Below are 13,484 nucleotides of genomic sequence, written 5' to 3'. Positions count from 1 at the left end.
CCGTGGGGAGGCACGGACACAGACAAGTGACATGGACATACATGCCTCCCATTTAATTTCAGCAGCCTCAAGCAATGTGGTTTCTCATGGCAAAGCTATTCCAGCGCTTTATTTTTTGTTTCTGTTTTAGTCACCATAAAACTTTAGGGTTGTGGGGTTTTTTTAAAGACAGTTCCAGATCCCTGCTTGCCCGTGCCCTGGCCATAAGCACTACGAACAGTTCTCCCCAGGATCCAGCACAGAGTATGTGAAAGCCTACCTTTGCTAGACGTTCCTTCTTGTCCCACCAGTCATCAAATGCCCGAAACGCGACCACTTCAACCATCTTGCGGTTCAGGTCCCTTTTCATGATAGCCTTTAGTTCCTTCACTATGACCAGGAGGACGCCATCCACAGTGGCTTTGTGAGGATCTTCCTTCTTCGGCTCATAACCCGGCGGTGGAACCGAGGGGTCAAACTTGGGAAGTGGTGGCCACTGCTGTCCACGAGCAAGAGCTGCTCCCATCGAGAAAGGGCGGTAGGGCGGAAGATTCACAAACTGCATCCGGCCCGTCATGAAAGGCGGATACTGGTATGTGTTTTGTGCCTGCATCATGCGGCTCAGCATCTGAGTTTGCATCTGGAAGGACATCGGCATGCCACCCCACTGGTTGCCCAAGACACTTATCATATCCACTTGCATGACAGGGAACATGCCAGGATGGAACGGAGGAAGCGGAGGCAAGATATGAGGCGGGGGGACCCCAGGAGGGGCCGGGAGCGGAGGCGGGGGGACGGTGACGGCGGGGTGAGTGGGTGGAGGTGGCGGGGGGAGCGGCGGAGGCATCGGGAAGCCTGGCTGTGGAGGCGGTGGAGGAGGAAGAGGAGGGAATCCCGGTGGAGGCATGGGGGGAATCGATGGGGCCATCACAGCTGTGTTGCTGACGGAGGAGTTCACCACAATGGTTTTGGCACATTCTGCACTGGTGATGGGTGCAGGGTTGGTCTCGTCGTCAGAGATCTCCATGTCCTCCCCTGAAGAATGCTGACCCTGCAACAAAAGAAAGAGAAAAGGTGAGGAGCACATTTCTTTCACATTAAATACCACAGCGCTGGCTGCTTCAAACAAAAGCTAAGTTTAACACATATTTTAATTGGGAATAGAGAAAAGCGAGCGATGCCCTGAAAAGACAGGGACCATTGAGCAGCTGGTGCCTATTGAAGCTTTTCTCTTCCATGTCAGACCTCAGGAAGCAAAGAGGTAAAAGCTTTCTAAAAGAGCATCAGTACCATCTGAACAAAAACTTCAGCTGCTACAGAATAGGAAGAATTGCTCCCATGCTCGGCAAAATGCACACAATCCAAACGTCTTTCACTGCAAGGTACATTATCTCTTATTTGCATCCAATAGTGACAGGTACATTACACCATGAGGTTTTATTCCTTAGTTTTCACCACGCACAAAGAATTACTCTATTTTTTAATTACAATCCCTGGCTCATTTGCTGTCAACTCTTAACCTCTAATTGTGGGAAGACAATACTTCCACACCGTTGCTGCTACTAAAACTCATCTTGACTAGACCACAGCAATTCACATGGAAAAAAAGAACCCCCAAATCTGCTTAAATTGCCTCTAAACATCAGAGTCATAAATGCTGGAATTCAAAGACTTTGCGTATGTTGTGTTCTTGGGTAAAATTAATACTTTACTAGCCACAAGAAATAGAGATACAGAATTCTGTACAATGCTAAAACGATGTCCCACTTCCACCGTCACAGGGATGGAAATGGGATTAAAACAAAGGGTGCCTGCTTGCTCTGAAGTCTCAGAGCTACCTGATCAGGTCTCGTACAACAGAAAAGCCTCACGAGCTAACTCCATCCTCAACAGCAAATGGTCACACCTACACGCTATGTCCTCCTTCAGGCACTTCAGTCCCAAAGGTGTCTTCGGGACAAAGAAACCACATGTATGACTGTCACGTCCCTCGGGTATTGTTACAACAAATCCTGGTAAGAAATACAGCAACCAAATACTGCTGGAAGACATATCCAACACATTAACAGTTTACCTAGAAAATGCAAATGGGGTTGACCTTTTACTAGTGGAACGTCAGCAAAGACAGGACAGGGTCCCAACATCCTTCTCCAAAACTACTTCTCCCATTCTTCCTTTTTTTCCCAGCGAAAATCGTCAAAACCGACCACTCTTGTGACAGCAAACATCCCTTGGCTATTTTCAGGACTGAAAAGCAGAAGCACTCATCATGACCTTCTCTCCCAGGCTCTCTACAAGCACGACTGGCCTGCCTCCTTCGAACGACTTACCAAGCACGCACTTCCTCACAATAGCTTCGCACAAAAAAGTCAGTTTGCATGCTGCCACTAGTTGATCTAAATAAAGAGCATCCCCACGTTCACCAGCGCAGAGCAGCGATGCTCCACCTCTGCCGGAGCTCTCCTGCCTGCCCTGGATTCTGCAGGCTCTAGCCCCGCCGAGGCAGTAAGAGATTATGATCAAGTAGTCTTTAAGTGCCTTGCTGTATCTTGACCCTGGCAATAGTTTTGGAACCTGCTGGCTTGTTTTCAGCCAAATTTAACTGAAGATCTCAAAGGTGTTTTTTTCTTCCATGTTTCGTGCCAGCAGGTGCCTCTTCTGTCTGCTCTCCTGCTAGTCTCCCCAGTCTGAAAAAAAAGAGCAACAGACCTCAGCCCTTATCAGATGCTGGAGAACATGCACTGGGGAGAGCTGCTGGGAAGCAGGCTTTGTTGGCAATTCTCGTCCTGAAGCTGCTGTGATTTGATTTTTAACCTGCGAATTTTGCACAGCGGTAAGGGAACAAAAGCAAGAGCAGCTGAGTCGACGACTCTGCTATGAAGTGTCGCTCTACGAAGCTGAGCAACCACAACTATCCAAATCAAATGAAACGCTTCACGTTTATCAAAGGTCATCTCTGCTACACCAGCTACCACCAGAGAGCAGGCTGAGCACAACGCTTGGAACAGCAGCATTGCAAATCCTCCTGTCCTAGCACCTCCCCTCGCCCCGGCTTCCCCGCATTCCTCTGGTGCAGCATGAGCCCACCGGCTCACGCACCACATGGGTCACCCCCAAAAAGCCACTCGCAGTTTTAGTGGTCCCAAAACGCCCAAACCCCCCCAGCTCAACAAGGAGACCACCATTTATCCCCTCCGAAGAGCTGAAAGCACCAGCCTGGCAAGCCCTGCAGCGAGTGCTCTCGACCCCCTGCTAACAGCAACGGCGAGGGGACTCTCCCACCGTTGCTGAGCTGCTTTGGTGCATCTGTACGTGCACAGAGGTACTCTGAGGGCTGTTTTGTAAACCCTCAAACGAACAGCTCGAAAAGGAGAAGTAGAAATAACAACCCCTTGCACTTGAGTCTTTCCAGAGCCAAACTGTATCACCTCCTCCTCGAGCTGTCCACATCTGGCTAGCATTTCTAAGTGGGTCTCACACCCTGCATCCTCTCCTCAGCTGCTCTATTGCAATCACGTCCCACGCCGAGGATGCTGGGGAATGAAAGGAGATTCTGCAGTTTCAACGACCGCAGCTCCAGTGAAAGGGGCAAAGGAAGAGCAAAGATGATGACTGCGGCAGGTGTAAACAAATTTCCTGCGAAACAGACCCCATTTTTCAGTAAGTGAACACAAAAGGCACTGTTAAAAGCACTGGCTCTAACTGCAAAAGCTGGATGATGCTAAAGATCAGTGTTGGATAGGTAGGCAGGAGCGTTCAGGCTACCAAAGACAGACCAAGTCAGCTTCATATTCACACTCATCTCATCTGATGGGTATGGGGGAAAGTCACCTCACGTAGCCCCAGAGGAGCACCAGCACCAGGCAGTGCCATGGGGAGCTCCAAGCCACAAATCCTCCTCGATTCCCAGTCCCTCCTGCAGGACCCTGCACCCCCCAGTGCCATCCAGCACCAGTCCGAGTCACCGCTCAAGACCGGTCTCTGCTGAGCACACAACATTGGACCCAAAGTGCCTGCCTGAGCAACACATCCTCCTCTCCCGCAACACCACCGGCCCAGGGCAGCCTGCCCATCACCCACAGCCCACTCCCATCCACACCAGCCCTCTACTCAGACTCAGTACCAAAGAACCCTGCCTGATAAAGGAGGTTGGTTTTCCCTCTTGAAGGAAACATCAGCTAGAAAAAAGCCGATCCTGAAACTGCAGAGACGTGGCAGGACTAGCCAGGCTCCATGTTGTACCGCACAGCAGCTTCTTCATTCATACATGCATTTATTTTTACTTAAGCTGAAATGAGAACTGCAAAAGCAATAACTAGCTTTTTTGGAAGACTGAAAGATTATTTGTGGTTTTAATTCTTCTGGTGCTCAGATGGTTCTGCGGGAAGCAACAACAGATTCCCTGCTTCCTACAACGTTGGGCTGACAAGTCACCTGCACTTGCACAGTGAACACAGTCTGTTCTCCAGTTTTATCCCAAGCAAGACAGAAAGGGAAAGAGAAAGCGATTAAGCAGCAGGTAGAAAAAGATCAAAAAGGAAGGGGGTGGGGGAAAAAAGAATACACAAGGTTAGGAAAGAGGTCAAACCAAAAGAAGATCATCTACAAGGAAGGCTTTAAAGAAAGTTAAGAAGAATGAATATTTCAAGCAGATGAGCAGTTACCAGAAAGTTATATCTAAGGAGGAAAAACACGGACACGAACTGAGTGAGAGAGATCAAGGTACAGAAGGAAAAACTAAGAGGAGACATAGAAAGATCTTTTGTTACAGGAATTTCTTTTCATTCACCTGCCTGAACCTGGATTTACCGGGGTCGCTACCAAATGCCTCTCAGGGTAGAGCTGAAAAGTAGCTACACTGTCCTCCCAAAGAAACTGCCTTCTAGCTGGCCTCCCTTTTTGCTCTCACAAAGGGAAAAAAGTGAGCTGATACGTGGCATACGTACTGCTATGAGGATGTCATGGTCATTGCCGTCAAAAAACTGTGTCAATCAGTCCTGGAGTTCACCTGCACACCTCCGAGGGCATCTGGTACCATGCCTCCAGAAAACCTCCCTTCAGTCCACTGAGAAAAAAGCCATTTCCAACTAAATTAATTTGTGCTGCCGTCTTTGCTTTGCATTAATTAAATTAAGAGTTAGCAAAACAGGTATTTAATTATATGCATGACACATTTCTCCAAAGGTGTTTTAATGATGCACATTTGTTGGGAGAGATTCACATCAGTGTAACCAGTTATTAATGGCCTCATTCACTGTTCACCCAAAATGCTAGCTGCCACCTCTGCTACTGTTACAGTGCATTTCAGCACAGGCAGAACCTCCCGAGACCTCACTCCTGGATCAGCCTGAATAGCAACAGGGTAGCGAGCCACTGAGCGCAGTGTATCAGTCTTCTCTCGGAGCAATACCCAGCGTTTAGCAAGCAAATGTTCACACCCGCAGAAAAAAGAAACTACACCCTAATAGGTGCATGCAGAAGTGGCAGTTTCCAGATGTGAAGAGGCTGTCCTCTCCCCGACCCGGAGGAGCACTGACGGTGCGCCAGCGGCTGCAAGCTTCATCGTACGTGCCGTTCGGTACCCTTCCTGCAGGCAGAGGAACTTCACACGCTTTCACGTCCTTTTAAAAAGGCCATCTGATAAAGAATTTACTCACAATTTCAGGACGCACTTTGAATACCATCAGCTCAGAGTTCATTTCACTTAAATATTCTGCTGGGTTCCAAGTTACCTGTACTTGAAGTAAGGAACCTCTATCACTGAACGTGGCAACTACTCTGACATAGCCTGGCTGATCTCTGGTGCGTTATAATAATGAAATGCAGGATCAATGGCACTCAGCGCAATGCAAGGTCATTAGCTCTAATGAAATGAAGCATCCCATGCCTGCTGGAAGTAGCAGATCTTTAAGCCTGCTGCAACATGCATTCACGGAAATCAAACAGAAAAAAAAAAAAATCACTCCTTAAGCCCTAAAACTTTGAAAAGTCCGTATTTAAATACTGACAACCTTTGCCATTTAAAATGTAAAGAAGCAGCTTTTCAATAAAGCTAGACCTAAAATCAGAAGTGGCTCTTGGACAAAAAGTTTCCATAACCGGGTCAGTCACTACTTGGTTTTGGATTATGTCCATCCAAGGATCTAAAAAACTCGTAAGTGAGCAAGTCTCACCCTTTATCCTTACAAAAAAGCGGGGAAAAAAAAAAAAACATCAGAGGGGAGGGGGAGAGGACAACCAACCAAAATGGGTTGCACAGCAAGTTGGTGATGAAGTCGAGATCGGACTCCAGGTCCCTCTGACTTCCTATTCCCCAGCTGCGGGTGCCTCCCCACGCCGAGCTCATGTCCTGCTCCTCGCTGCCTGCGCTCTGCTTTTGACAAGGGAAATGGCCCCAGTGCGATACCGGTCCCAGGGCGGAAACAGCCCATGTTCTCTAACACACAACTCTCTCCTCCCAGACTCCTTCAGCAGAACACCTTAAGGAGAACAGCATGTTTCAAACCTGCCACATTTCCTACAACATCGTCCACAACCGAAAGGAAGCCTGAGGATCCAAACCAGCCACCTGCAACTCTTCCCCAAAGACACAATTTCAATGAAAAAAACCTTTAAAAAAATACAAGGCCATTCAAATTTGGCCCAGAGAATCCCACCACTCACTTTGCTAACAGAGCAAAATACCTCTTGCTGTCCAAAATCTGTATACCAAAGCACAGTGAGAGCTTCAGAGTATTGCTTGCTTCATTTTTAATCTGCTTTTAGCTAGAGAAGAGCTTGCACGTTCCACGCGTGCTTGGCAAAGCCCGTAAAGAGGAGCCGTGCCTCCAAAGTGCCCTCTTTGCTTACTGGGAGTGCAACACTGGGGCAGGACGACATGGCAGAGGGACCGTGCTAAGCATTCACGCCTCATGGTGTCAGGCGTGAACAAGGCAGACTCGGTATTTACAACACATACTAATATTTTTACTTTGCTAACTATAATTATAGCTTTCCCTCTGAAAGAACACACACCAGGGTGGTAGTTCGCTGGCATTGCAGAAGTGGTGCTCAGGAGGGCAGAGCTATCCAAAGGTGGTTTGCCAGCAGTTTAGCTCCAGCAGCAAAAAAAACCAGAGCAAACCGCTGCCCGCACCTTCCCGGGTGAGCTGTCACGCCTGTGCAGATAACCGTGCCGTCACCAGTGCCCGTGGTGGCTCGTGTTGGCCAGCACACCATCGCCACAGCCTGGATCCACGCTGAAGTTTGCTTGCTGCCTCCTCCCTGGACGCCCCAGCTTGGTCAGTCACATCTTGCAATCTCCTTTGGGCAGCCAAGAGAGCACCCGTCCTCCTGCTGCTGTCAGAGTAGGCGATTACAATCACAGCAGCTTTTAACTGGGACAAAAACAGCTTTCAGGTATATTTGCACTATAATAAAATGCCCAGCTCAGGAACAGGCAAATGGGAAGATTAACACATTACGTATCAGTGATCATAAGTATCTTCAGCAACATGTATTGCTATCTCAAGAACAGAAGACTGCAAGATTTTATATAGCCGTATATTTATACAGCACTTTGCAAATCTAACTTGGGGGCAAAGGCTGCAAACAAAGCAGAGGATAACAGACACGTTGGAGCAACGGACTCATCACCATGTCCCACAAAAACCAGGCACCAAAAAGGCTGCAACGGGGTAGGGATTTCTTGCAGCAGAAGTTACTTGGGCGTTTTGGTTTCCTTACTATTGATTGCAAAAGTATCTCTCGCTACTTGAAAAACAGAATTCAAGCTCTACGAGATGACAATACCCTACCTGACACATACACGGTCTTGGCTCAGCTTGTGTTTTGGTCTGGTACTTCTGCGCAGTGCTTCTTTGGCACAGACTATGCTCCCCACACCTACAGGGCTGCGCAACGAGTAAAACAAGTGGCAGTAATGTTCAAGTGCTCACGGTAAACAAACAGCACTGTAAACACCAGCCTAACTTAGGCCGCTTTCATTTTTTTCTTCTAATGCCAAGAGGGAACTTTAAGTTGACACCTCAAACCACAGAAGGATAGAGGGAGAATTCCCCAGAAGTTCCCGTTGGTCCCAGAACAGGGGGATGGGGGGGAAGAAAAGCCACCACGGTGCTTGTTTGTGTCTCGCAATGTGCTGCCTCAGGTGTTGTCCCTAATCAGACTGTCCTGCACACGGGGAGATGCCGCAAGTTGGGACCTGGAAGCATGCAAGCAAGGAGCTCACCTGGGCTTTCAGTGCACGGCAGGAAGCGCTCTCAAGGGGGCAAAGCACACGGAGCTAATGCTTACAAAGGAAAAAGGTCTCCTCACACACTTCCAGCATTTCCTGACACTAAAAACGTAAGTAAATGGACTTGTGTTTTAAGGACAGTGAGAGAGCTGGAAGACTGCCCAATGGTCCATGTCATCATCAGAAAATCTAGTGAACTAAGATCTTCAAATCACACAAGTGCCAAAGACGGTGGCCCAGACTCACACACATCTGCACCGCACGTTTCCTGCAGGCCGTCAGATGATGACTCGAGCATCTGAGACGGGTCTCAACACTTTGAGGCACCTTTTCAGACTCCAGAGGGGATTATCCCCTGCCTTCTCCCCGCAGGACAGTGACATAACATCAATGTCTCCAAGGAAAGGAACAGAGCAGTACCTTAAATCAGGATTTCCCAAAGCAAAGCCCAAGGACCACTGATGTCACATGGGGCATGAAACAGTGGTCCACAAAAAAACCCAAAATACAAGAAAACAAACGCAATAATTGAACATGAGGGATTGTAAACAGAAGCTCCAGTGGCTGTAGAAGCTGCATGGATTCTTCTTTTGAAAAGCTGAGATGGATCCTGCAGCAAGAAACACACACTTAGGCAGCCTCTGAGCATCTCCATGAGGCTAAGAACTTCCTTTATGCAAGAAAACATCCAGGGAAGGACAGACCACTCTATGTGAAGCAGAGAGGACAGAGATGGGAAGCAAATGCAGTGGAATTAGTGGTCTAAGGTAACTGGATCTTCACTGATCCAGAAACAAGACGACTTGAGAAACGTGATCTCAAGGGGAGAAGACTCAACCAGCATTCAGTACTTTCAAAAATCCATTCTCTTGGCAAGAGAGCACCATACTTCAGTTTTCAACAGGACTTTCAAGTGCCCACTGCAAGAGCTTCCTAGGATAGCAAGCCTCAGAGCCATAAACTAACCCAGTGGGAAAACAACTGTCGGATTTGCTTCAGCAGAAAGCCTGAAGAGAGGAATCGACAAAGAGGGCAATAACTTGCCATGGCGTTTGCTCTGTTTCTTAGCAAGTGCATTACCTTCCACCAAAGGGGTGGTTTCATTCAGGTCTTTCTCCCTTCTGATAGGAAAAGGAGGCTCTGAACTGCAAGCTTCACAGGACATGAGGCAGCTGTATCGTTGCTGTCAGCAAGACCACCGAAGAAGGGGTATCTGGAGAAACCAGACATTGTCCCTGGGCTTCCTACATGCACAAGAGACCCTCCGGTGTCTGCAGGGACAGCTCTAGGAAGAGTGCAGACTAATGTAACATCCTTTGGGTCCACACTCATCAATGCTGAGACTGGAAGCTTCCAGACCCCCTGACTGCACGGATTTGAGCCAAGACAAATGTGAACATACAGCCAGGCAGATCACGAAATACAGTGAGAGTACGAGACGGGGAGTCACTGGCTGCCAGCCCGAGAGCAGGGATGCCTGGGGAGCTCGTGCGTGCCCCGATGCGAAGCCTGCCTGGACAGTCGCCCCTTCTGCATTATGTGAACAAATCCAAACTGGCAGGGTGAATGTGTGCCAATTCAGGGGCTGTGTCATGTGGCCATAGTGTTTTTCATCACATATGAAACACCCTAAAATTGGATTTACGTTCTCACGAAACCATGGCCTTTTCCCTCAAGTCTTAAGTAGATCTTATTAAGGGAAAAAATAGGTTTCTTTATGGGGGGGAGGAAGAAGTAGGGAAAACGAAAGAGGAAAAGAGAGAGGGATGTTAACATTGGGGAGCCATGTAACAAGGCAGGCTCTTTCCACAGCAATGGTCGTTCTGGTTTGCCTGTTTCAGATGGGGGGAAGGGATAGCTGAAGAGCTATTTGCAATCTAACTTCAAAGGCTTTAGTCGGCTGGGAAGCTAAGTCATGCATAAAAGGATGGTAGAGTGGCAAGAAAATACCCCCTACAGATAAATTAGTCAGGGAATGCTCTCTGCTTCTCCCAGAGACTTTCATACAGCCAGACTGGCTTTACCCAGGTAAAGCCCTTTTCAGACACCAGGTTCAGTGATGCAGAGTCCTGGGAACAAACCAGCCAAATCCAACCGAGGAACTGAACAGTCTCTCAGAACAAGAGAAAGGCAGTGGTAAGCACGCAACGGGCTGCTCTGTCATTTTCTGCCGTCTCAGCTATTATCAGTAGATTTTATTCTAAGGTTTGTCTACACACAAAAGATGTGGAGTTTGAGGCAGCATCTCCCTCTCTAAAGAAAAGCAAGGAATTTAAGACAAATCACACGATATATGGAGAACTCATTTCCCAAATGATTCTGAAATGCTCTGGTTTGTTCTTCACACTGTACAGAAATGCATCCACATTTGTAGAGAGCAGAAGGTACTTTACAATCGAAGATAAATATGGGAATTGGTAACATTAGATCAGAGTCCACCTGTAAGTCAGAGAAAAAAAAAGTGCAATAACTGTGTGTGCAGAGTACACAGATACCTTACAGTTCAGCGCCAAGCAGGAACTCACATGCCCCTGAGCTTACCTTCATACTTAAACCTTAGGTCAAATGGAGCCACGAATTCAGATCTTGCTACCAACAGGGCCATAATAAAGCAGAAAAGCTTGGAAAACAGTCTAGCTTCCCAGCTGATATCAGCCTATTGAAGAACAGGTTGTACACATACTGTATTTAAACAAGTTCTAATCAGCAGAACTAGGTCAATTTGATATTATTCCCCTTTTACATACTACTACCATACCCTCAAGTATCTGAAATCACATGGCTATTACTGATACGGCAGCATTTTCAGTGCTCTGTTCAGCGCTCTCTGCATGCCCAGCGTTAGTAGCAACAGCAGTTTCATCTGCAAGACCTGGACGTCCGCAATGCAACCTGTGCAGCGTTGAGTCTCCTCAGAAGGGAGAGCAGAAACGCAGGAATCGAGGCTTTGAAGGACAACAGTCAAAAGAAAAAAAGAGGAGCTTTTGTTAGATCATTCATCAGAATCATCTTTTAATGCTCTTCTGCTCACTAATGTCTGCTCTGAGGCCCAGGTGCCATTAGTACGTCCTGAGGCAGCAGTTCAGACACTAGCCTTCCTTCTCAAGAGGCATCCTGAATGATGAGCCTGGCTTCTTCCTCCCCTCTCCAAGAACCTGAGCTATTCTTGCCCTGAATTTCTAGGACGGAGTCCTGATCTGTTCATGTGCTGGGAAGCAAAGAGGCCCAACTGTTTTTGGCACCTGCAAGAAAACCCAGGAGCCTATAGCCCACAGCTGATGGAAGTAGCCCAGAACAGCCCTTTCCAAACAAGCACAGCTTTTACTTTCCACAAAGTGTGGAACTAGCAAGGAGAAAGAGTTAAAGTCCTGATTTTTATGTGAACCTTTCACTTTCCTGAACACTTTTGCTGAGATTTCATGAGCCCTTCACTGCCGGCCCAGGAGATCACAAAGACTTAGCCCTACTCTCCTCCCAGCAGCTCTCTTCTATCCCAGTACCAATTATTTGAGAAGAAATAAAAGCATGAAAGAGAGAACACACTGCTAATAAGGTGTTCACGACCTTGTCATCTTCTTCACTGCAGTCACAGTGCAATACAGTTTGGTTTCAAGTAAGAAAACTTGCAGCCTTCTGTTCTGGAGACAGCCACTGCCATCATCCCAAGAAAGACAAACAGGACATCTGCTGCGTTTCTGAAATTCCCAGAAAAACTGCTGCAGAGAAGACCGTTCAGCCAGTCCACCTGGTCTGGACAAAAAGCATTTATAACCACTTTGGATGAAGCCTCCGCTGCAGGTGGTGTAAGTGCTCCGGGCCTGCTGGGACGTCACAGCCGAGCACGACCCTGGGGAATGAGAGGCTCCCAAGAGAGAAACTCCTCTCTCCCTGGCCGCGGCCAGGCTGCGAGCCCTTGGCAGCAGTGACCACAAGGGATGACTGGCACCCTAATGAGCTTAGCAGGCTCCACTCATTTTCTGAGCTAACAAGTCCTCCCCAGCAAAGTGCCGTAGATGCATTAAAACCCAGCTAGACCGCAGCAGACACTTCACTCCGAGGAGCCTATTTCAAGCAGCTAAAGAGGCTGAGTACAGACGTTCTTCCTCAAAAGTAAGGGTGAGGCCAGCAAGAAACAGTTCCCCTTTGGTAACATTTCTCTTCTCTTACGCATCTTCTCTCTGGAGGCATCTTGAATTTTTCACCGCTTTATTTCCTGCTTAGATTTTCCTTCTCTTGCTCTACTCCAATTTCACTATGTGCAGTCAGAGAGGAGCGCATTAAGCGCATTGGCTGAGGCACGTAACATATTCATTAAAACATTAAAAATCTTCCTCATTCTAAAACAAAGCCTAAAGCAATATCCAGCCAGAAACACCTTCAAGTTATCCCTCTCCAAAACCTGCTCAGTGAGGGAAAGGCAATTTTTTCCCCATACCACTCCTCTTGGGTGATGGAAACATAACCCTTGTGGCTGCCAACTGTTGACTGATCCCTTAACAAAAATAATCTCTCTGCAGGACATGACATTTCCCATGGCCTTCTAGAAGATATGAAACTTCTGCTATTAAACTACCCCCACTATATGAAAATTAAATTGTATAACCACAACTGTTCTAAATTACCAGAGTGGAAATATCCCACAGGTGGGCTGCATGCCCACTGCCATTTGTGCAGGCACAACATATTCAAAAAAAGAGACAAGAGGTAAAGTATGCTGACTTCTCCACCTGTCCCCTAATTAGCAAGCAGGAGGTTTAAAGCAAACACACGGAAACACTTTTCACCTAGCGCAACATTCATCTGTGCACCTCACTGCCACAGGGTCCTGCCCAGACTCAGAACTGCGGATGGGTTTAAAAATGGACTAGGATGTTCTTGGAAGATGGGTCCACCAGCAACTGCTGAAGAAGATCATGTTCTAATCTGCTGGTCATGAGCAGCAGAGGGACCCCAGGGGAGCAGCACCGCACACAGCTCTGCTGCTGCTGAGGTTTTCGCATGGCATGAACTGCTCTGACCTCCCACTGCAGGTCTTTCAGTAACCTGGAGGAAATAACCCCCAACAACACAGCCAAAGAAAGGCAAAGACATGCCTTTCCCTTGCTTACTCATGGGTTAGTCCAAAGTCTCTTTCTGTTCTCTCTTGCAGCAAAGCCATAACCAAGCTCTACCACAGACGACTGCTGAAGAGCAAGGGTTGCGTGCCCATGGGCAGAGCCGCCCAGCAGCAGCCAGCGCCAGGCGACCCGTGCTCTGCTCCTCGGACTGA

General features: G+C 47.9%; 1 protein-coding gene across 1 annotated transcript in view; it reads right to left on the bottom strand.

Annotated features, from left to right (window-relative positions):
- The window catches only part of SETD1B (SET domain containing 1B, histone lysine methyltransferase), a 55,021-nt gene that overhangs the window by 22,185 nt on the left and 19,352 nt on the right, over window positions 1-13,484 (bottom strand). The window contains exon 7 of the mRNA XM_075435074.1: window positions 260-1,030. Coding sequence (XP_075291189.1) covers window positions 260-1,030 — 771 coding nt within the window. The remainder of the gene's footprint in view (window positions 1-259; window positions 1,031-13,484) is intronic.

Source organism: Opisthocomus hoazin, chromosome 13 (genome assembly GCF_030867145.1).
Source record: "Opisthocomus hoazin isolate bOpiHoa1 chromosome 13, bOpiHoa1.hap1, whole genome shotgun sequence".
Classification (NCBI taxonomy): Eukaryota; Metazoa; Chordata; class Aves; order Opisthocomiformes; family Opisthocomidae; genus Opisthocomus; species Opisthocomus hoazin.
Note: the sequence above shows the minus strand (reverse complement) of the source record. Positions and strands in the feature narration are given on the sequence as shown.